The 25,198-nt window shown below is 35.9% G+C and overlaps 1 protein-coding gene across 12 annotated transcripts in view; it reads right to left on the bottom strand.

Annotated features, from left to right (window-relative positions):
* ZRANB3 (zinc finger RANBP2-type containing 3) overlaps nucleotides 1-25,198 on the bottom strand; it is a 240,770-nt gene that overhangs the window by 111,105 nt on the left and 104,467 nt on the right. For 9 of the 12 annotated variants that reach the window (XM_069067830.1, XM_069067825.1, XM_069067824.1 and 6 more), the window contains 5 exons: nucleotides 23,516-23,694; nucleotides 20,448-20,679; nucleotides 12,304-12,389; nucleotides 8,153-8,324; nucleotides 6,529-6,663 (listed from right to left, as the gene is read on the bottom strand). In XM_069067830.1, the coding sequence (XP_068923931.1) occupies nucleotides 6,529-6,663; nucleotides 8,153-8,324; nucleotides 12,304-12,389; nucleotides 20,448-20,679; nucleotides 23,516-23,694 (804 nt within the window). Of the gene's footprint in view, nucleotides 1-6,528; nucleotides 6,664-8,152; nucleotides 8,325-12,303; nucleotides 12,390-20,447; nucleotides 20,680-23,515; nucleotides 23,695-25,198 lie in introns of those variants that run through there. The other 3 variants (XM_069067833.1, XM_069067826.1, XM_069067832.1) reach the window with 3 other exon arrangements.

The raw sequence follows: 25,198 nt of genomic DNA on the forward strand, positions 1-25,198 counted from the left end.
TGGGTTCAGTTTTGGCAACCACATTTTACATTTTAGGAAGAGAACTGATATGCTAACATGATTTAAAAATCAAGAAGACTGAGTAATTCCCAGAAAAAGGCCAAGCTTTAGAACAGTTTTTGGTTTTAGAGAAACAACATAATTCAGCAAGAGATCCTGTAAAATACATGAATAATAATATGGTTATTAAAAAAAGAAAAAAGAATAAGAAGAAAATACTTTAGGAGCAAACTTGGAGTAGTAACATTTTCATAAGTTAAGCACTTGAAACAATAGCAACTTTGTAACACAGCTAATTATTATCTCAATTATACTGGTTAATCAGAATGACAGGGTAGAAACTAGGTTAAAAAAAAGGAAAGAAATAGGACAAAAATAATTAAAATGAGTATGTGTATAATGATAATACAGATATTTCAACCCTTTGATCTCATTTATGTGGGTACTCCTTGCAAAGTCACTGGTCACAACACATCCATGTCTTATCATGGAAGATTCTTTTCAGTGTCCTCCCATAAATCTTCTGGCAAGTTTTCTCCAGATATCTTGACAATGGGGTTGGTGGGGGTGAATGTAACATGAAGGATATCCATCTTTTATCCTATTCTCCTACATGATTGACTAACCTCCTTTTCTGACCACATGTTAATGATCTCTTTGGCAGTTGTTTGCATGTAATTCATTACTGATGATATGGTGCAGAGTAATTACGACCCACCATACCTATCTCTACCCATGGATGGACTGCAGTTTAAATCAGAGGAATTTTAGTATGCCACACCTTCCAGCCATTGAGCAACAATGGAAAAGTTCTTTATGTTTAAAATATCCCAAGGCAGAAAACTTAAGGTCAGAGCTCACATGGACCCAGTTTTGTCTCTCCCAAGATCTAATTTTGTCTCAAACCAGGGAAACTATAGTAACAACTAAATGTAGCTTAATTTTGGTTCTTTCCCTAAGGGTCTGTAATAGTAATGGAGTTTAAAGATCCCCCTGTATTGGCTTGGTTTTCGGGTTGAGTGTTAAAACCCAGAGCTTGTGAATCCCACTTGTGGGATGGACTAGTTGACATGAAAAGAGAGGGCTGAACTGGGAGGAGCTGGTGCCATGGATTTGGAGAGGAGGCTCAAGCAAAGAGAGGCAGAAGAACTTTTGGGAGCAGCATTGTGGAGGATTGCTGAGGGCCAGTTGTAGCTGCTCAGGACTTTTGAGAGCTGCCACCCAGAACTGCCAAGGACTGAGGAGACATGGCTGTGATGCCGGTATTTTGTCTGTCTGTTGTGATGTCATTTTGCCAGATTCGTCCACTGGTGAAGGACAGTGCTGTTGTCGCAGAGGTTCTGGAACCTTGCTGTTGGTTCAGAAGCCCTAAAGAAGGATTTTCTTGTTGTATGTTTACAGAAATCCTGGAAGAGGGTCTTGCTGATATTTTCAGGGGTCCTGAGACTGTTCTGCAGGCAGAGAGTGAATTGATGAGGACACTGGCAATGTATATTGTGGCTTTGTTGAGCTTTGTCTCCCCAGGAACGGAGATTGCTGATGAAGAAAAGACCTCTCTTTGGGTATTGAATGCTGTGATGATATCTTAACCTTGCTGTAGCTCAGGGGTAGATGGCCTTTGTGCTTTCCACTGCCCCTTTTGAGAAGGTGCTTGGCTAACTTGGTTAACTGATGATAATTGTAATTCAGTTGTGATCCAGGGGTGGGAAACTTGCCTTTTTTTGTGCTCTATGACTGACCAAATGAATATACTTTGTTTATGATTGGAAACTAATCTTAATCTCCACTTTAGAAGAGAAACTTTGTGATTGACTAAATTAATGAACTCCCAGGGGTGGAGTAGTACTTGGAAATTATTGAATCACACTTGGTGAATGCTGTATTTTGATTTTCTCTGTTCTGTGAATGTTTTGCCTTAATTTCTCACTGAATAAAATGGAGAGTTACTATGCTGGTATTCTGAACCTTGGAGGTTGCCTTTGCTTGGCATTACAGGGTCTTCAGTTCTTTTTCAAGAATTAAGAAAAAAATAAAAAAAGGTTTAAACATAGAACACATTTATGAAAAGGTATGTATAGACCAGAGAAGGGGTTACCATACTTACCATGCTGGAAAGGGAATGTTCTGTTTCGTACTTGCTATACTGTCACTCAACAGGACTGGTCATAGTCTTCACAAAATTCATGACATTGAATCATGTCAAGCATCAATAATATGAAACCTGAGGTTGGACCGGAGTTTTCTTTCTTTTTCCTTTCCATGGTATGCATTTTCTTCTTGCTCAGGCACCTATATTTTGACCTGAGTTCTTAGCTGCTTTCACCAGGTCTTATCATGGTCCTATAGTAACCCCAGCTCCCAAAAGCTCTTACAATGGTGCAGGACCTTTCCCATTTCAAGCATTAATGGTTTATGTGACTGCTTTGGGACTTCTCAACCAAGAAATGCTTTCTTCTTGGGACAGGGTTTCTACCAAGTACCGGTTCAGAACTTGACAGGTGTCTATTCCCTTGGGGCCACTTAAAGCAGAAATAAAGAGTTCAAAGTCACCGTGGCTTCCTGAGCCAAAATTTTTCTCTATGTAAGCACATCATATTAAAAAGAGGTTTTTGATTTGGGAAGAGGTCTGCAATCATTGAATGGGATACATAATTTCCCAAATGCAACCCAGTCCTGCTCTCTTCGACCTATTTATTCTACTCAATTCACTGTGCTTGTTCAAGATGTATGTACTGCTAGCCATAATCTTATAGCTAAGTGACTTTATATAGTGCATTAGAGTTTGTAAAGTGCTTTCCAAAAATCTCATTAGATCCTCATGACAGCTCTGGAAGGCTGATCCTATTATCCTCATTTTACAGAGGAGGAAACTAGGGCTGAGAGATGGTAAGTGACTTATTTAGTCACATGGCTAGTAAATGTCTACAGCCAGATTTGAACTTGGGTCTTCTTTACTCCAGATCCAGTGTTCTAACCATTGTGCAACCTTGTTGCCTCAAATCCTCAGAGATATGTAGAGGACTTCATCACTTACAGTATATTCCTCTTTCATTTGGAGTCTTCCATCAACACCCTCTCTCTGACAGTAACAAGCAACATTAGGGAGCACACATCTTTCTGTTTCATACCTTACTTGATATTAATACATTAAGTTAACAAAGTTATATTTGTTGTTGAATTCATTAAATAACCTTTTATTATCCTAGCATACATGTATGGGATACGTCATGGAAGAAAGTAGTAAAGGGACCATTCTGTTCTACAAAATGAAATGCTTTTTTATAGATATTGCTATAGCTATGGTTTGTCAATCACAAGGAAGTACCTGACTCAGTAAAGCAAAATTCAGCCTTAAAGATGCTTTTCCAAAGAGTAAACTTATGTAAATAATAGATATACGCACATACATATACACATATGTATATATATATATATATGCATGCACATATGAATGTATGCACGTGTGTGTGTGTATGGATCCCTCTCTAGAAATAACCCTATCCAATAAGAAGCATAGTATTAACACCAAAGGAAAGGGAGGGGTATATGTGCCAAAGTTGTTCCCGTGGCTGTAGGTCTCTTGCACAAGGTCCAAATGAAAGAAGTCTTCTGATTGTTCAAAAGAGATCAACCTAGCAAACAATATGAACAAAACCAAATGGACAGAAATGCCTATTGTCCTGATTATAACAAGTACTCTTGGAAAGATAGAGTTCACTAAATTGGTCAATCAGTACAAAATAAGAAAAAAGGCACAGTAGATGAATAATGAGTTTGGACTGAATGGACTGAAAAGGAGAAGAGGAAACAGGATTCAACTCTGGGAAATTGTTATGCTTTTTATGTTTCCAAGTTTTTTCCAGGTGAAAAGATCCATATTTTTAAATGCAAATAGTCTCCGAGTGATGTTCTTTGGTCCCAAATCCTGTATCACCACAACCTTCAAACAATTTTAAGTTTTAGTTGATGTAAAAGGCAATGGAGAGACCCACTGTGAGCAGGAGAAAGCTTCAGTATATTGATGTCCTTCACTCAAATAAGATGTTTAAGGGATATCACTCAGAAAAAGTATTGTGGGAAAAGATGGCTGGTCAAGCATGTCACATGAGCATGAGGTAACAGGTAGAAGAGCTGAGGGCTCTTCCAGCTGTTCCTTTGAAATATAAAAAGACCTAGAGAACAGAACAGCTCTCCACATAACGAATGGGTTGATCTCTGTGAGTCAACTATGGAAGGATCTCAACAATCATCATTCAGAATGAGAACTGATAGATGGGTTACAATCTGGACTGAATAACCACACAGATGAGATAACAGATCTACTTGAAAACTACTGTGCAAGGAGAAAAAATAAGACCTTACCTCCTCACTAATAAAATTCACATTCTAACAAAGGTTTAAAATGTGCATAAATATGCATTAACCACACAATAATTATAACAAAAAATGGAGGAAATATGAAGAATGCATGGAATGGTACATACAAAATGCTATTTGAGGTTCAAATAAGGAGAGATCATCTCTAATTAGGTTGGATCTGAAATATGTGTGAATGAAGATGAAGGAGAGACACAGGGAAAGCATTTATTAAGTGCCTCCTATGTGCCAGGCACTCAGCTATGCCCTGGAAATACAAATACAAGAAAACAAGAAGGTACCTGCTCTCAAGGAAGTTACATTCTGATGGATGAAGATAACACATGAGAGGGGAACTGAAAAGGAATGGGGTGAGGAAAGTGAATGAGGATGGCTAAGGTCCTTCTTAAAAAGATTAAGTAGAACTGAAAAAGAAAAATATTTCGGGGTTTTATTTGACTGACTTCAAAGCAAAATTGAGTGGCTGAAAGAGTGAATATGATCTTTCATTTTGGTCTGGGGAAACTATGATTTTATTTGCACAGGGAAACCCAAGTGGGGAAACTCATTTGATAATTATCATTATCATAGATAAGAAACTGTCCTGCAACTTATAGTCTCTGAGAGTAGTCTGAAGTACTGAGAGGTTTAGTGCCCCCAGGCTGTATTAGAGGTAGGATTAGAACCCAGGCTTCCTCACTCTGAGCTGGAAGTCTATGTGATCCTGGGTTGAATTAAAAGAAGCATAGTGTTCACAATATGGTAAGTTAGAATTCCACTGTGATCTGTAATGGAATCTAAAATTTTTAATTTCTGTAAATCTGTAAATCCACATTTGGGTAGTGTATGCAATTTTAAGTACTCCACCATAAGAGAGAAAGACCGAAAAGCTAGAGTTCATTCTGAAGAGGAGACCACTGTGATACAAGAACCTGAAATTATAATTTGCATAAGGAATAATCAAAGATATCAGAACTTTTTAGCATGGAGAAGAGATTTATAGACGGTACATAACAGCTGTTTTCAAAGACTGTTACACAGAAGAATTAGACATTCTACATGGTTAAGGTAGGAAAAACTAGAATAAGTGAGTATAAATTAGAAGGAAAACAGATGTCACCTCAAAACTAAGTAAGATATTGATAACTATATAGATGAAAATTAAATGGGCTTAGCATATGAGATAGAGTCATTACAAGTTGGACAATATCCTCCTTGGGACTTTCACAAAAGGAACTGATACTAAGGTAAGAGTCACACAAGCTAAAGATGGTATCTTACTCCTCTTCTGTCATTGAATTTCTGTGACATTCTGTGATTCATTTAGATTTATAAATTCTAGTATGATAGGGGGAAAAAAATCCCAGTGTCCTAATGTCAGCATGATGTAGTGCCATGGAATATGAGACAGAAGGCATGGACTCAGTTCTTAGCTTAGCCACTATAATACTCCAGAAATCATAACTAGGGTCTCATTTGTGAAAGAAGGGTGGACTAGAACAAAGATGTCAAATTCTAGGCCTGCAAAACTACCAAGGACACCCAAACCATGTTAAAATTTAATTGGGAAATGTTTAACAAAGTAAATAAAAATAAAATACAACACAAATACTATTGATTTGTGCTTTTTTACATCAATGTTTGGCCTCCAGGGATATCTTTCTATATGAGTTTAACAACACCGGACCAAATGACCTCTAATCTAAGGTGCCTCCAGGTCTATGACTCCACTCTGTAATCACAACTTGTAGATTTAAATAACTTCATTTACAATAAAAAAGTAAGCCATGTGAGAAGGTGTGTTTACACACACACACATGCACATATATGTGTATATGTATATACATATAAAAACACATGTATACATACACACAATACATACATCTATAGAAAAAGATATCTATATATATTTAAAACTGAAAACAAAGCATGGCTACATTTAATTGAGAAACAATTTGACATGAAGACAAAACGAAACCTCCAGAACAGAAGATAATAAGGTTGTTGTAAGGTTCAACATTAGTGGATGGGAAAGCATAATATACAGAGGTGAAGTGAACCAGAAGAATGACACAGGGGGTAGTCTTAAAAATAAGATGTTAAACTAACTAAATCATTTAAAATAATCTTCATCAAGAATAAAATAGAATTACACAGACATTTCAAGAATACCTTGGCAATAGCTGTTTGTTTAAACATGCGGGTCATCAACCCCATGGCTTGAAAAAAGTGGCTACCAGTCTCAGTGGCACCTGAATGTGGAGCCCTCATTAATTTCTCCCACTCTTCAAAGCTAGTATTCAATTCCTATGTGGGAGGAAAGAACAATGTTTAGAAATACAGCATAAAGGGCAGAACAATTAATGTAACTGTGAATCATGTCCTACTTTTCTCTGCTACAGAAAGGTACGGTGAGAAGAGAAAATTCCCAAAGATACCAGACTGCTCATACAAAAACGTCAATGCAGAGGTAGGTCAGTCACATGTTCCTACCAATTATAGAAACCAATGACAAGCTGTGGGTGAAAATAAAGCACTTTGCTACCATCATAAATCAAACACAAAGAGCCTTCTCTTAAGGAGAAACAATTTGCAAAGCAAGAAGAAAAAAATCTAATTATATAAGAAAAGAGGGCATACAAAAAATAAATGCTAACGAGTTACTTTTACAGCAAGATAGAGTTTTATTTAAATAGGCATAAAGACTTGGGGAATGTTACTTAATTTTTTAAAAATGCAGTAGAATCAGATATTGACTTTCTTTAATTATATTTTCTTTCGCAGTGTTGGAATAACTGAATATAAAGTCACTTTATTCTTATTTTAGAAAGAATGTTGGAAAAATGTTTGGCATAAGTCTACTGAGATTGGAAGATGATGCAGTTTCTGTCAGAAAGCCTCTTATATAAGCCCAGATTTAAGCAGATTTAACAATATGAAAACTAAATTCTTCAGATGTAAGTGCATATGAGGTTTCAATGTAATTTATTTTTGGTCTTCTAGTGTGATGATTAGCACATTTCACAGGGTGATAAGAGAGATAGAAGCAGATCTCTGGGGCAGGACTATACCCAAATTATACAAGTAGATAGTGGACTACCCTGTCCTCAAAAATCTCCAGAGGAGAAGATTCCACAACCACCATTAATAATTAATTTCAGGGTTTCATAAAAGCTCTGAGGAAATAAATTTTTCCTTAATGTTCAAGAAAAATACTTCTTGCTGTAATATTAGTCCTCTTATTCTGTCACCAGAGGAAAAAGAGAAAGATTACCACTATTTATAGAATGATGCCTAAAAGCTGTTATTATGTTCCTTTTCAGCCTTCATGTGCCAAAAAGGACACAAAAACCAGTTTATTTTCTCTAATTTAGTATTCCCTAAACTCATTTGGCCCTGAAACACTTCTGGGCTTGATGAAACTCATCAACACTGGCCCAGAGAGCATAGGATGCCACCAGGATAATGACTGGGGAAAGAGATTTAGAACAAAATAGTAGAATTCAGCCCAATTTTAAATATGAAAAAATCAAGCATCCAATGTTTTTAAAACACACAACTTTATGTTTAATAATTTAGTATTTCAATGGTGGTTACAATATTAAAATTTTCTCAAGGAGAACCCATTCTATTGTACAATGTAGTTTGGGAAATGATGCCCTAATTAATTATAATTCTTTCAGATAAGCAGCTTTTTATATCAACGAATATTTTTTAAATGCACACTTTGAAATTATTTTATTATTTTTAGAAATAATCTAGGAAATGATTTTCAAACAAGTAAGGGATTCCTCACCTTAGCTGCTACAGATGGAAGATCAAATGGAATACGTTGTCTAATTTTAGGGGGTAGCTGGGTTAAAACTTCAGTCTTTAGTCTTCGGATCATTATATTACTTAACAGCTGATGAAGTTCACCTAGATTTGATGCACCTCGGCAGTCCCACTGAGCTCTTTTACCAAAATATCTGAAAAAAAAAAATGAAGGAAGAATGCTCCAAAGAACTGATTTAATGTGGACTTATTTTCACAAGGAAGGGCTAAAAGGTCTTCACAGCTTTCTCTTATCAAAATCTCAAAAAAACAAGAATCTCATCCTTTTTAGTGTTATATCAAATGTTACAGTCCACTAGTCATAAATAAACAAGAATTATTCATTCTCCCTCTGAATTAGCTCTTATTGGTCCTTACCCTTTCCCCTACCTCTGCCACGAACCTAGCTGAAACCTGCACTGCTATCATGGCTTTCAAACTCTGCTTTGACCCATTAAACACAAAGCTACTAGATTTATCTTCTTAAGGCACAATTCTAATCATTTCACTCTGCTCAAAAGCCAAGAACAGCTTCTTCACAACCTACAGAATGAAATGTAAATGTCTTCTGTTCATCAAATCCTGCTGTAATCTGGATCTAACTGAGCTTTCCAGATGTGTCTCACATGCCTCCCTCTAATACTAGCTAAATTGGACTATTCTCTACCTTGTGAATAAGTACTACATTTTCTCACTACTTCTGCTTAGACTATCCCCTAGGCCTTCAATGTCTTCTTCCTTTCAATAGACTTAAAGACTCAGCTTAAACATTAGCTTTTCCAAGAAGACCTGTATGATCCCTCCTTCCCATGAAGCTGGTAGCAATTTAATGACCTTTTCCTCATCTGTATTTATAGCACAGGTCCCTGCCCCTCCTCAGTTTAAGAAGAATGTTTTGTTTATATGTGCTACTTTTTTTTTTAAATAGTCTGTATGTTTGTTTTACTTCTCATAAGTTGACATTTTATTCACTGGCTTCCTTTGTGGATGGGGAGAGCATAAACCAATATGTAACTTGCTAAAAGCAAGGGGTCACTGCATGTGTGTTCAGTATCTATTAGCCTTAGGGAAAGTCAGTTTTTTTTTTCAGTTTAGTCCAAGGGCAGTATATTAGGGATATATAACCAAGGAACACAGGGTCAAATTAATTTTGCTTCTCCATTAATTATTTTTTATAAGGAGACCACTAATCTAGGTCAAGGTGGAGATAAAAGATCTGAAGCAATCACTCAATAAGGATTTATTAAGTATTATGTGCTAAGCCATGTGCTTGGTATTGAACATGCAGAGTCATAAATGGAATAGTCTTTGCCCTCAAGGGGCTGACATGCTATTAAGGAGACAACATACACATATAAGTATCCCTCCTTTAGGATATATAATAGGCAGCAGTTAATGATGTAAGACTCGGGGTGGGGGCAGAAAAGAAGTTAGAGTTAGGTGATTGTATTTGATAATCCACTGTAGAGGGATAATAATTAAGCTCATGGGAGCTGATATCACTAGTAAGATCCTGAATATAGAAGAGAAGAGAAAGAGAAAGAAAAAGAAAAAGAAAAGGAAAAAAGAATGGATCCTTGCAGAACACCCATAGTAGGCCTGACATGGGAAAACAGACCAAGAAGGAACAGTAAGATAGGTATCATCATAAGACCATCAGTGATTAAGTGATATAATGTTCAAGAGAGAAAAATGTCACAAAAATCTAGAAAGAACATACAAGAAAAGAGGGTGATTCAAAAGTGATAAACAAGCTGTAAGAGAGGACAAGAATGATGAGAATTGAGAAAAGGCCATTAGATTTACCAATTAAGAGATCATTAGTAACTTTGGAGAGAAGAGTTTTAGTTGAAGGATGAGGCTGAGACATGAAGAACTAAGCCACTTGGGATTGGAGTAACCATAGGCTTTACCTTTTACAATTTTTTTAAAAGACAGAATTGCTGCTCTCTCCCTGCCTTTCTATGTATATAATAATCAATTCTCCATTCCGCTCCCCCCTGCCAAGTAGAATATTCTCCAAAGTAAAACCTCCTCAAAGACAGGTCAGTGGAAGTTATTAATAAATGCTTGCTGAAGGGAACAAGGTAGAATTTGCGTGGATAACTTGATGGAATTCTTTGAGGGGTAAATAAAGGAGAAAATTAGAGATTTACTTAACCTTTCTAAAACCCTCTTCACAAGGTTCCATACCAAAAATTAAAATAGTGATTCAGTCACAATGAGACTGAGGAGGAGGCTTCCTTGTCATGGATATGGAACTGTGCTACAGACAGGAAACAAATGATAGGGATAAATGATACTTCTGTGAAAGGAGAAATTTAAAGTGCTCAATTCTTCAGAAATCATTGGTAGGTTCAGTCTAATTTAACATTTTTATAAATGTTCTGGAGGAGGGAATGTGCAAATTATTAGATGACACTAAATACTTCCAAACTGCAACAAGGAAAGACAATGGAGATAAATGATAGAAAAAAAATCTTATGAGTTTGTGAAAGTTGGAAGAAAAGTGGCATATGAACAATAATTTGAGAAAAATTTGTATACCAGCAATTCTTAAAGTGTGGATTGTGAATCCCTGGAGGCCTTAGACATCAAAACTATTTTTATAATAAAACTAAGATATTATTTGCCTACTAAAATACTCTTCATTTTTCCAACTATGTATCTGTGAAGCAAGAGAGTCTTCACATACTTCAGACAAAACACAAAATTAATACACGCAGAAGCAGATATGAAAATCTAGCTGTCTTCTATTGAGTCAGATATTAAAGGAATTAGAAAAAAAGTGAAAGAATACAACTCTTCTTAATTTTTTTTTGTTTTGGAAGACTTTGCTATTTTCATAAAAATTTTATTTATATGGGTTTATTATCGCTAATTTTAAATGAATAAATGTTTTAAAATTTTTATCAGTTTAATTTCTGATACAGTAAATATTGATAAAATAAACCAATATAAGCAAAAGCTCTTTGGGGTCCCTCAATAAAGAGTGTAAAGGGGTCCTGCAAACAAAAAGTTTGAGAGCTGCTGCTGTGAGGGCATCATTCCATTGAATTGCAGTGTCAAAAAAAAGGCAACAAAATTTTGGCCTTCACCAAAATGGCATAAGAAAAAAAGAAAACATCACCCTACTCATCAGTATATGGCATATTGTTATTATGGTCAGACATTTATAGTCAATAGAATAGTAACCTTCAGCTTCCTAACAGTGTCTAGAATAATGCCAAATGACGATACAGAGGGAATCAATGGATATTAAGGGATGATTGCTGACTATTTATTTTTGATTGCTGATTTTTGAACTTGAGATTAAAGACAGTTTTGGAATTGTTTAGCACTAAAATAACAACAGCAAAAACCTGAATATTTACTTTTCTGTTTTGTGTGTGTGTGTTTTTAAAAAGTCTAGAGAAGGGATTAATTTTTATAGTGGCCAAGTTAGTACTCATTTGAATTTATCAACACAAGTTGATTTCATTAAATAAAGCCATTAAGCATACAGTGAAATTAAATAAAAATTCTGAGTCAATCCATAACCATCTAAACTGAAATTATAGAACTAAAATCTCTTGATACACTCAGCAACAGACCAAGGGACTCATTGTTTTTCTGGTTTACTTTAGTTAAAAGGACAAAGCTGGAATACAGGAATATAATGACTGTTACCACTTCTATTTGCCTTATTCTTTTTTTGGGATATTAAGAAGACTCTCTGTTTTCCTCATGAACTATCAACATCTTTGGGTTGTGAAAGACTAGAAAGTCATTAACTGTTATACTTTCAAAGGGAACTACACTTAAATGACCTTAATAACATTTATTCCATTTGCTTTAGGGAATACCAATCCAAACTTTTAAGATCCCTCAAAGTTAAGATCCTAGGTCTAAGTCATATCCATCAGCTTATATGTGAATTAAATGAGATTGTAATTTATTGCATCATTCAACAATTCATACCAATGTGAAAGCCATTGATAAATATGCTCTATTTAAAATCCTACAGCAGCTGTATAACTCAATCTATAGTTGAATGTGTGTATGTATGTGTATTTATACGTATCTATATGTATATATACAATGTAAAACATACATTTATAAGAGAGACAGAGAGAGATGTTTAAAAGTAGGTACCTGACATGAGCATTACAGTATCTTTTTGCATATTCAGTCCATGTTCCAAATTGTTTTGGGAAAAGTGCATCAATCTGCATAAAAAGCTAAAAACAAAAAAGAACATATTTTAATATAGCATATACTTTTAATCTAACTCAAAATGATTCTAAGCATATTATATTAATAGAATTTTAAATCTCTTCAAACAATAACTTAAAAATTTTCCTTCATCAACCAAAAATATATGGCATCTTAGTAGCAGTCTATCAATAACCATTTATTATATAGTATATTACTTTATGTTCTAGGAACTACAGATACAAAGACAAAATGAAATTGTCCCTGCCCACAAGGAACTTGCATTTTATTGAGGAGGGGTGGGGGAGAGAATCATGTACGTATATGTAGGATATATACAGGGCAATCTCAGGGAAATGCATTAGGAGCGAAGGAGTATCAAAAAAGGCCCCTTGTAGAAAGGAGTTAGCATTTCAGCTGAGCTTTGAAGGAAGCTGGGTAGGGATTTTAAGAGGTAGAGGTGGGGGCAATCTGTGCAAACATATGGATACTAAAGATGGAATGTTGGGTGGGAAAAATATCAAGAAAGTTAGTTGAGTGGACCACAGAGTACAAGAATGTGTAATGTCTGAAAAGGTAAGCTGAAGCCAAAATAGAAAAGGTTTTAAATGTCAAAGGAGTTTGTATTTGATCTTAGAAATAATGTGAGTCAGTGTAGTTTACTGATGAAGGGAATAACACGGTAAAAACTGCATTTTAGGAAAATCACTTTGGTAGTTGTGTGGAGGATGGTCTCCCAACTCAAGACAGACTACTGCAATAACCCAGGTAATAAGTGATGAGACCCAGATCTAGGGCAGAAGCTCCATGAACTGCAGGTACAGAGAAGGAGGCAAACACAAGAAATATTAAAGTCAAAACAAAAAGACTTGGCAATTTATTGAATATATAAAACTAGGTAGAGATGGTAGCTGCTGATAGAGTTAGGTGGTTAACCTGGACAACTGGAAGTACAGTGGCGTCCTCAAAAGAAATAAGAGACATTAGAAAGAAGTGTTTGAGGAGAAGAGAACAAGTTTGGTTTTAGACATGCTGAGTTTGAAATGACTATGGTAGAACAGTTTGAAATGTCCAGTAGGCAGCTGGTGATATGGGACTGGGGCACAAATGAGAAACTGGGACTATATAGACTACAGGATATATAGAGACTATAGGATATATAGATCTTGGAACCCTCTACAGCTGTGAAGAGATGATAAATTAGACTATGAGAACTAATGAGCTTATAAAGACAAAGCACAGATGGAGAAAAGGGTTGGACACAGAGATATACCTATAGTTAGAGGCCAAGATATGGATGCTATGATACCAAAGAAGACTGAGGAGGAATAATCAATTGAGGAGAACCAGGAAACACTAGTGTTATGAAAACACAGAGAACAGGAGGCTGCTCCTTTCTTCAGCCTGCTGCTTATTGTTGAAACTCCTTTAGCTACAGCCTCCTGGAAGGTCATTGGCAGAGACCTCTGGACACTTCTCCTCCTCCTGCAGGTTTAATTTGGACCACAAATGTCTCAAGAGTGTCTTCAGGACATAGATGATGGTGGTCAATAGTTCCAAATGCTATAGTGATCAAGGATAAGGACTGGCAAAAGGCCTTTAGATTTGGCAATTAAGAGATCACTGGTAACTTTGGAATGGGTAGTTTCAGTTCAGTGATGGGATTTGTGTTACTGTAATGGGAATCTGAAGATCTTCCCTGCCCCTTAATAAGCCTAAGGGAATTTGAAGACCTTTCCTGCTTTGAAAATATACTCTGCCCCCTAATAGGCTGAATGTAATCACATGATAGCTTAGAGGCAAGTAGGATCAAGTGAGGGTTTTTTAATGATGAAGAGACCTGAGGATGTTTAAAAGCTGTCAGGAAAGAGACAATAAATAATAAGAAATAAGTAAGTAAAACAGTCAAGAAATAGTAAGAAAATGTGTGTCGTAGGGGCGGCCAGGTAGCACAGCGAGTAAGAGCACCGGCTCCAGTGTTGAGAAGACCTGGAGATCAAATCCTGGCCTCGGATACTCAGCACCACACCCAGAAACACCTGGCCCTGTAACCTAGAGCAAGTTACTTAACCCCCGATTGCTTTAAAAAAAAAAAAAAGTGTGTCTTGCGGTAATTATTATAGGGAAAATCTACAGCAGGGGACAGGAAGGGATAGAATCAAGGGCACATATAATAGGGAAGACCTCAAAAGAAAAGGAAAAAGGACCAACATAATCAGAGAGTAAAGGAAGAAAGACGAGGCAAAGATGTCAAGGAATTTTGAGATACAGAGGAGGAAGAAGAGGAAGCTCAAGGTTAACGGTCTCTATTTTCTCAGTATAGTATCAGGTAAAGTACCGTACTGTGATGGGGAGGGGAGGAAAGTGGGGAGATGGTGAGAGATACAAAAGGGGAAAAGAAAAGATTTAGAATACATGCTGTGGGTAGTGATACAGAAAATTAATTAGGAAATAGTAAAAGAATCACATTCTTGATGGAAGGGTCCAGCTGAGATCAGATCATATAAATCTGTAGCAGATTCAGTCAACATGGTTATATGACTTTCCCTTGTACCACACTAAGTAATTTCAGTAAAAACAAATGGTGGAAATAGTTCAGAATTGGGGTTGGTTGTGGTATGACTCGACAAGGGAACTGGTTATATGTAGGGTTCTGGTTATCAATAGGGTTAAGAGTGGGAAAGGAATAAAGTAAAAGAAGAATCAAGGTGATGGCCTGTTAGAACATTAAGAGATTTAGGGAGGTCATGGTGAGGATGAAGAATAGGTTTAGGAGGAATGAGGCACAAGGAAGATGGACTAATGAGATTATGTCAGACAGAAGAATTTCAGAATTCTTGTTCCCACAAGTGGAACAATTGTAGGTGATGGATGATGAAATCAAGGGTGTGATCTTCCCTTTCTGTGTGGCCCAACATACAGTGAAGGAGGAGGTCATAGGTACTGAGGACCTGAAAGCCAAGGCATTGGAGGGAGGGCTGATGTGAATGATGAAGTCCCTTAGTATAGGGGCAGGGGTCATCAGCTTTTTGAAAAAGGAGGGAAAAATGACATGGGGGCTGGTCCTTAACTGCCATCAAGACCTAGATAGAGAAAAATATCTTGGCAAAGTGAACATCAAAGAAAGTGTGGAATTTTTGATTCTAGTACAGTTCCTTAAGGTGATAGGACTGTTGGAGGCACTGGTCCCACATGAGGGGTCTGGGTCCCTGATCCTAGAGTAAGAGATCTAGTATTTAAGATACAGGTGCTAGTTTGAGTCCTGGTAGGTAGGTACTTTAGTCTGAGGTTCAGGTCCTGAATTGAATCCTGGAAGTAAAAGGTAGGATATATGAGACTTTGATTTTTGTCAAGTCCTGCAATAAGGCCTTTTTTCTGATCATAAGATGGTTGTGAAATAGTCAATCTTTAGTTTTGAAAGAGTTGCGGTATATCCTAGGGCAGCAGATTGTTGGGGAAAGTTAGGGGAAAAGTAAAGGAAGACATCATCCCTGACTCTGCCAATGACAACTAACTTGAGCCAGAGGCTTATCTATGTCCTGAAGATACTCTTGAGACATTTGTGGGGAAGGTGCCCAGAGGTCTCTGCCAATGACCTTCTAGGAGGCTGCAGTTATAGGAGTTTCAACAATAAGCAGCAGGCTGAAGAAAATAGCCTATTTCCCAGAGCATCCCTTTAGTGTGACAGATACCTTAAGAGTCCGAAGGCTTGTAGTCCTGTCCCTTTCCTCCTCCTTCTTCTTTTTTTTTTGCTTTTTGGAGGGCAATTGGGGTTAAGTGACTTAACCAAGGTCACATGGCTAGTTTTTGTGTTAAGTGTCTGAGGCTGGATCTGAACCCAGGTCCTCCTGACTCCAGGGCCGGTACTCTATTCACTGCGCCATCTAGCCGCCCTGTCCCTTTCCTTCTTATCCACTATCATTCCAAACTCAATTATTTGACAAAGTTATTACCCTTCACTCACTAACTTTCCCCTTGACTCCCCCCATTTGACATATACATTAGCTTCTGGTCCCAGGTACCTTGTGTAGCAATAACAGCACTGTTCTTCCAGTCACTGATGTCTGAGACAATCTTTGATCCATGTAATCCTGCTGTATAACTCATACTTATATGCTGTGAGATTGCTCTCTCACCTCAGAGTTAGGGTCAAACAACATTTTTTCAATCACTAAGCAAATTTGCTTTCTTTCATAGATTAATTTGTCCTAATATATGAAAAGTGGAAACTAAAATGACTTTAGCTTCATGCTATTAAAATGCTTCATGAAGTGTGAAGAATAGTTTCCTAAAAATTGAATAACAAGTATTTCTAGCACTTAAAAGTCTTACCAAGACACCAAAAAGTTTTAATCCTACAATCGGTACAAAGTACAGAAAATGTTTTCCATGTATGGTGAATATTCATTGATGCCCTAAGATATTCGAAGTATATAATGCTCTAAAGCTTCTGGAAAAATGGAATGTTACTATAAAGAAATCTCTAAGTGTTTACAGGATGAGAAACAGCAATACTTTCCTTTAATGGGTTGATTTTACTATATAATCCATGATACGCATTTTATATCTGATTTTTTCGCATACTATCTCTATTAGAATGGAGTTTAGCAATATACGGGGAATATAATATGCCTTTTTTTCAGATTGTTATGAGCATAGCAAACTCCATTTATTCAGTGACAGATTAAGGCAAAACATTCACAGAAAATCAAAATCAAAATACAGGGTAACTCAGTCATTAATAAGTTCTCAATTCAATCACAAAGTACTAGGGTCCAAGTATTCCACCCCCAGCAGTACATTCATTTAATAAATCACAAAGTCTTCTCTCTATTCAACTGGAGATTAGTTTCCAATCATAAACACAGTACATTCATTTGGTCAGTCACAAAGTATAAAAGTCAAAAGTTTTCCAACCCTAGATTACAACTGAAATACAATACCATCCATCACCACCAAGCACCTTCTCAAAGGGGCAGTGTAGAGCACAAAGGCCATCTACCCCTAAGCCACAACAAGGTTATATCATCACAGCATTCAAGACTCAAGGAGAGGTCTTTTCTTCATCTCACCAATCTCTGTTACTGGGAAGACAAAGCTTAACAAAGCCACGATATACATTGCCAGTGTCCTCATCAATTCACTCTCTGCCTGCAGAATAGTCTCAGAACCCCTGAAAACATCAGCAAGACCCTCCTTCAGGATTTCTGTAAACATACAACAAGAAAATCCTCCTTCAGGGCTTCTGAACTAACAGCAAGGTTCCAGAACCTCTGCAACAACAGCACTGTCCTTTACCAGCAGATGAATCTGGCAAAATAACATCAAAACAGACAGAACAAATACTGGCATCACAGTCATGCTTCTTCAGTCCTCAGTTCTCATTTCTTTCTCTCCAACAGTAGCAGGAGCCTCCAGATGCTGGTTCCCAGAAGTTCTTCTGGCCTCCATAATATGCCTTTAATACATGTTTGATGACTGCCTCACTCACAATTGCCATCTCTATGTGGATGATTCCCAAATCTATGAAACTCTACTCTTTCCCTGGACTCCAATGACCTATCAATAACTATATTAGTCTCTCAAATTCAATATGAACAAAACAGAACTCATCATCTTTACTCTTCAATCAATCAAGACTAATTTTATTAAAGACTTATTGTGTTCTAAGCACCATGTTTAAAGCACTGGAGATACAAAGAAAAAGGAAAAAAAAAAGTTCTTGCCCTCAAAGAATTTACATTTTAATGGGAAAGCCAACATGTACACGAATTGTTACATACAAGAGACATATAATTAGATGAAATGGAGCTTCAAAGGGGAAGGCTGTATTCAACATACAATCCAAGAAAGGCCTCCAGTAGAAAGCAGTGCTTGATCTAAGTCTTAATGGAATTCAAGGATTCTAAGAGGTAGACTCTGGAAGAAGAGCACTCCAGATGTGGTGGACAGCCATTGCAAAGGCATGGAGTCAAGAGATGGAACATTGTGTGTAAAAGACATCATGCAGACCGGTAAAATGCATGGAAGTTCTATATAAAAAGACTGAAATGGAGGAAGGAGCTGGGCTGTGAAGAGCTCTTACATAACTAACAGAGCACAATATATTTGATCCTAGAGGTAACATGGAGCTACTGGAGTTGGCTGGGGTGGGGGTGGGGGGCGGGAGAAAAAGAGGGGCAGGGTTGATGGGGAGCTGTTGGCAGACCGGTGGTCAAGGTTACTACTTCAGCACCTACATAGAAAATGAATGAGATTGGAGACACTTGATAGAGAGTGTGAACTAGAGTGGCAACAACAACAGTGGAAAGAAGTTGTGGAGAAAAAAATGCCAAGGTTTGACCATGGTTAGCTATGTAGGTTGCACAATAAAGAAGAGTCAAAAATACCACTGAAACTGTGATTTTGGGTAATTGGCAGGATGGCAACATCCACAAGATAAGAAGTAAAATTCAGAAGTCATAATTTGGGGAGTTGGGGGCAGAGCAGACAATGAATTCTGTTTTGTTCATGTTGAATTTGAGATGTCTAACAGAAAACTACTTTGAAATTTCCAACAGACAATTGGTGATGTGTACTATAGGAGAGCGAGTTTGAGGAAATTAGATAAGATAGACAGGCTTTTCTATACATAAACACACACACACACACACACGTGTGTGTGTGTGTGTGTGTGTGTGTGTGTGTGTGTGTGTTCCTTTTACATGTGGCCATTCTGAGAGACTGGAGCTGGATACAAACATCTTGAAATCACCAGAATAGAGATGATAACTGAACCCATGGAAAGAGATGAGATCAAGTGAGAAAATGTATAGAAAAAAGAAAAGAGGGCCCATGATAGAACTTTGGTATGACATGGGTGAATATCCAGCAAAGGACACTGAGAAGGAAGAGTCAGAGAAGACAACCAAGGGAGCAGTCATGAAAATCCAGAAAGAGTATGCAGTAGGAAAAAAAATGGTCAACAGTGCCAAAGCTGCTCTCCTCCTCTAAGCTTTGTTACTTCTGTTGATGATGTGACCATTCTTCTAGTCACCAAGCTTGGTAATGTTAGAGTCATCTTTGATTTTTTTCCTCTCCCCTCCTTCCCCCACCATATCCAGTTAGTGGCCAAATACTACTGATTGTGCCTCCACAAAATCTATTTTGTCTCTGCCACTCTCCTCGTTCATATGGCTATTCCTCTAAGCCCAAATTTTATTATCTCTTCAACAATCCACTGTCACAGCATCCAAATTAATCTCCTGCTTTCATAATGTTCCACCTCTAGTATATCCTCTATGCAGTTGCCATCATAATCTTCCAAAAGCACAGATGTGACAAAACTGTGTCACTTTCCTGCTCAAAAACTTCTAGTGGTTCACTATTACTTCTATAATAAAATAAAAACTCTTCTACATAGTACTTAGGGTACTCCATAAAATGGTTTCAACTTTCCAGTGTATTTATTCACTTATGTTCCAGGTAAAGTTGAATATTTGTTGTTCCTCAAACTCAGCATTCCACCTCCTTTCTCTATCCCTTCACAAAGGCTGTCTAATGTCTGGAATGTACTTTCTTCCTCTTAAAATCTTTAACGTACATCATAGTTAAAGACACCACATCTTTCATGAAACCTACTATAATCTGCTGGTTTGTTGGTAATTTCTCCTTCCACAAATTATCTTGCATATTATCTCTGTATGTAAAACCCATTTTCTTCCTGCTCAATCTCTACTCCTGCTTTCACCTCCCCTGGACTGTAGAATGTAAGCTCCTTGAAGACAAGTACTGTTTTTAAAAAAAACACACAACTTTGGTACTGCTGTATCCTTAGTGCCTAGACTTAGTGACTTATGAAAAGTAGATAAAATAAATGTTTGTTTATACCTACTGCGTAGACCTATGTGCTAAATCTATTCAAGAATGTTCATTATAAGATAATTTATAATCATTATTACTTCACTAGCAAAAGTACTAAGGAATTCTCTCTGTCTAGGGTATCGAAACTTGAAAAGATGTTACAAAAACAGTAGGTCATTGATTTAATTAACTTTCCGGAAAAAAAAAAAAAACACATACACACAAAAATGAATTTTAAATACCTCTTCAGGTCTTCCCAAAGCTGGAGTCCCTGTAAGAAGAATGGCTCTTTTAGAATTTTGTACTAATGGCAACAAAATCTTGCTTCGGGATGCATTTCTGGACTTCATGTAGTGTGATTCATCTATTATAACAACTTTAAAGTTCTGTTTGTACAGAGTGTCTATCAGAAGCTTTGCATCTGTGGTTAATAGACCATAACCTAGAACTGTCACTTTACTGGTCGATATTCTCCTAGGAAGGAAAATAGAGGTTTAAAAAAAAGTGTCAGTTACCAATTTATCATGGAAAATACAATTATTGTTGGAGGGAAAAGAAATAAAGGGAAAGAGAAAAAGAAGAGAATAAAATAAAGACTATAATACTATTTTTGAAAAAAAAATAATGAAGATTTTATGTATCCTTAGTCTAAAAAAGAAGGATTCAAAATAGGAAGTTTTAATTGCTTAAACTACAGCTGTTAAGTATTGACATCCAATAAGTGAAATTCTTTTAAAAATTATTCCTAGGAAATTTTTTTTTACCCTTCAAAAATTAATTAATTTTTAATTTTAAACATTCATTTTAATAAGATTGACTGTTAAATTTTCTTCCTCTCCTCCTACTCCCTCCCCAAGAGAACATGCAATCTGATAGAGACTACTTATGCATTCATATCAAACATATTTTCACATTATTCATGACGTAAAGAATTAGAACTAATGGGAGGAACCACGAGAAGGAAGAAACAAAAAAAAAAACAAAAGGAGAGCAAATAGTATGCTTTCATATGCATCATACTCCAAAGTTCTTTCTCTGGATGTGGACAGCGTTTTACATCTGAGTCTTTTGGAGTTGTCTTAGATCCCTGCATTGCCAAGAAGAGATAAGTCTATCAAAGTCAGTCATCACATACTGTGGCTAGTACTGTGTACAATGTTCTCCTGGTTCTGCTCACTTCATTCAGCATCAATATAAGTCTTTCCAGGTTTTTCTGAAGTCTGCCTGCTCATCATTTCTTATAGCACAATAGCATACCATTACATTCATATACCACAACTTGTACAGTCATTCCCCAATTGATGAACATCCCCTCAATTCCCAATTCTTGGCCATCACAAAAAGAGATGTTATAAATAGTTTTGTACATGTGGTCCTTTCCCTGTTTTTATGATCTCTTTGGAATGCAGACCTAGGAGGTGTATTGCTGGGTCAAAGGGTAGGCACAGTTTTATAGCTCTTTGGTCATAGTTCTGAATTGCTCTCCAGAATGGTTGGATCAGTTACACCAATAATGCAATAATGTTCCAATTTTCCCACATCTTCTCCAATGTTTATCATTTTCCTGTTGTCATGTTAGCCAACTTGATAGGTGTGATATGGTACCTCAAAGTGGTTTTGATTTGCATTCCTCTAATCAGTGATTTAGAGCATTTTTTTCATATGACTATAGATAGCTTTAATTTCTTCATCTGAAAAGTATCTGTTCATATCCTTTAACCATTTATTAATTGGGGAATGACTTGTATTCTTATAAATTCAACTCAGTTCTCTATATTTTAGAAATGAGGTCTTTATCAGAGACACTGGCTGTAAAAATTGTTCCCCTAGGAAATATTTTTAATCTATTTATTTAATTACTTGCATAAATGAATTTATTAGTTCACAATGACAATAAAAATTCACTTCTATTTCATTTTCTGTTATTAATAAAACAGAAGAACACTATAGCTGTGCACAGATGAAATATGCATAGATCATGGCTAACTCTAAATGACAGATACTACTTCAACATTTTTTCTTTATTGATAATAGGGAAAACTAAGAATAGACAATATTATTCAGCTCTCTGCTTTCTAATAATCAAAGTAGAACACATAAATTGTCAATGTCAACAAGGCAATGAGAATTTTTGAGTTCTGACTGGATATTGTAAGGGGATTTGTGATCTTCTCTTTCTACTTAGGAAGCAAAATGCAGAAGAAATTTTAAATAGTGACTTCATACACAACCAGGGCATGTCTAGGGGGAGGGTAATCTATATGTGAATCAAATAAAATTAGGATTATCTTTTCTTTAAGCATTATAGTACATAATCATATGGTTATATGACTAAAATATAACCAAGAAGAAAAAGACATTTTTGTGTGTTTAACAACAAATATAATTTCTTGGCTAGAAATGATCAAAGTTCCTTAGACTCTTACGAATTCTACAATAAATCTTTCATTTCTTAGTACCAATTTTAAAAAATTAGTAACCAATTATATAGAAAGCAGCAAATTGTATACTATATTTGTTTTTAATTCTTTTCCCCCATATTATTTCAATCTTTTTTTTTAATTTTTTTTTATATTTTTGCTTTTTGGAGGGGGGAAGGTAGGGCAATTGGGATTAAGTGACTTGCCCACTTTCACACGTATAGTTTTTGTGTTAAGTGTCTGAGGCCACATTTGAACTCAGGTCCTCCTGACTCCAGGGCTGGTGCTATATTCACTGTGCCACCTAGCCACTCCCTCTTTCAATCTTGTATATAACTTTAAAATCCTTTTGATTTCATAATGAATGTATATGTTGTTAAATTTCATTCAGCTCTTTTTCTACAATCCTCTAGTTATTATGCCTTTTTAAATATTACCCAAGCAACCAGGCTTGGAAAAGGTGTAAGCTTCCATATAGGCCCTGGAAATGTAAATGTGCATGGTGACTTTACTTAAGCATTAAGCTATATTATTTATTCACAGATAAACTTAACATAAATGGATGAAAACTGAAATTAGGAAAAGAGGTTTTGTAATAAAATGAAATAAAATAACCTTTAAAATACTAGAAACATTTGTAAGCATTACTTCATAAATACTTAAATTAACATATATCCATCAAAAATTGCCAAATAAAATTCTAAGACATATGGAACGAGTAACTTAGATTTTTTAAATATGAATTATAACGTAAAGACAAATGTGCATGCTGATTAGAAAAGGAACACAAAAGTATCAAATTAATTTTATACGTTACTGAAAGACATTTTATAAACTTTTTAAAAAGCATATACTTCTTGCACACTGAAAAATATTTAAATTGTTCTTACCCAACATCAGTTTTATTCTGAATAATAATGATCTCTTGTGGTCCTAGTTCTGGAATCCATTTCTCAATCTCCTCTGTCCAAGGGTATCTCAGAGATGAAGGAACAACTATTAAAAGAGGCCATTCATTTTTGTAAAAATAAGCTATGGCAACTGCTTGAATTGTTTTTCCTAGACCCATCTAAAGAAAAAAATAAGGAAAAAAGTACACGAAATCACTAAGAAAAGAAGAAATATATACATTTAAAAACTGTATGAAACAGCACAATTCTCAGGATAATTATTCAGATGAAATCATATTGGGCTGTATAAAGAATATCTTTAAAAGGAAATAGTATATTTCCAAATAGATTTGCTTATTAAACTTAAGTTGAAGTGACCACAATAGTAGGAAATCTTACTATTTTAACAGAGAATTGTAAAATTCTATAGTCCTAATGCTTCTTTTGAGCCAAATTAAATGAAAATAAGTTATTTAGTGAAACAAACAAAAAGGAAAACCTGAGTTCAAATCAAGCTTCAGACATTGACTAGTTGTGTGATCCTGCTTATTTAACCTCTCTAAGCTTCAGTTTCCTCATCTGTAGAATGAGGATGACAATAGCATGTACATCACAGGGTTATTGTGAGGAATAAAATAATATATGTAAAATGCTTTGTAAACTATAAAGGGCTATTGTAATTAGCTATTAAAGATCACTTTTAATCACTTCTTAGGTTTGGAAACCTAGACAAATTTTTTATTGAAAAAAATTTACCATTTACTCAATAAAGATTATCTATAATGACTGAGTATATTTCAAATGTGGTTTAAATCAGAATACACTTTAGCTAGAAGTGTAACAACAGTAGATAAGCAGTATAATAAATTATACAAACTGAATTATGCTTTAAATATTCTAGTGAGCTTACTATTTAATAATGGTGGAACATTTATACAGAAAGGAATAATACACTTAAAAAGCACTTTGTATTCATTTTGTCATTTGTTTCTCATATTATCCCTATAGTTGTAGGTACCTATAGGCCTTATTATGCCCCTTTTTAGATGAGGAAACTAAGGCTTTGAGGGCTAAGTAACTTGCTTAAGAATAATAGCTAGTAAATGAGAGATGTAGCATTTGAGAAAACCTCTCACAAGGCTAGTTAGTAGTAAAGACAGTGATAGAGGTAGGTGACAAACTCGTAAGTTGGCTACTAGTAATCAAGAAAGGTGAGAGTTGAAACCAAGTTCGAAGAATCTAGCTCCAAGAACACTATAATATGCAGTCTATTGTTCAATAAAATACTTGCTGAAGTCAATAGTAAAATGAATGACTATTCCTAATATATTTAAAGGAAAGATGTCAAAATGGACTTGCTATCATATTTACAGTGATAGTTATCTGTGTGAGGATATTCTAATAAGAACACTTAAGTACTATGAGCCAGAAGAAATGGCTATAGAGCATAAGCCTGCAAAATATGAAAAAGGGTATTTATGAAATTAATTTACAACATAAAATAAGGCATTTTAATTACAGGATATACCAGTCAATCTCAATGACACTATTTCTATAAGATCCAGACAGACCATCTAGGATATAGTACCTGCTTAACAAATGATCGTTGACCAATTAAAAATAAAATAAAGAACAGACTCCATTAGGCACAGGAGTGTAGCTAATGGAATTAGAAAATCACCA

The sequence above is a fragment of the Petaurus breviceps genome, unplaced genomic scaffold, assembly GCF_028583685.1.
Source record: "Petaurus breviceps papuanus isolate PSGF00001 unplaced genomic scaffold, PetGlider_PUasm1.0 90752, whole genome shotgun sequence".
Taxonomy (NCBI): Eukaryota; Metazoa; Chordata; class Mammalia; order Diprotodontia; family Petauridae; genus Petaurus; species Petaurus breviceps.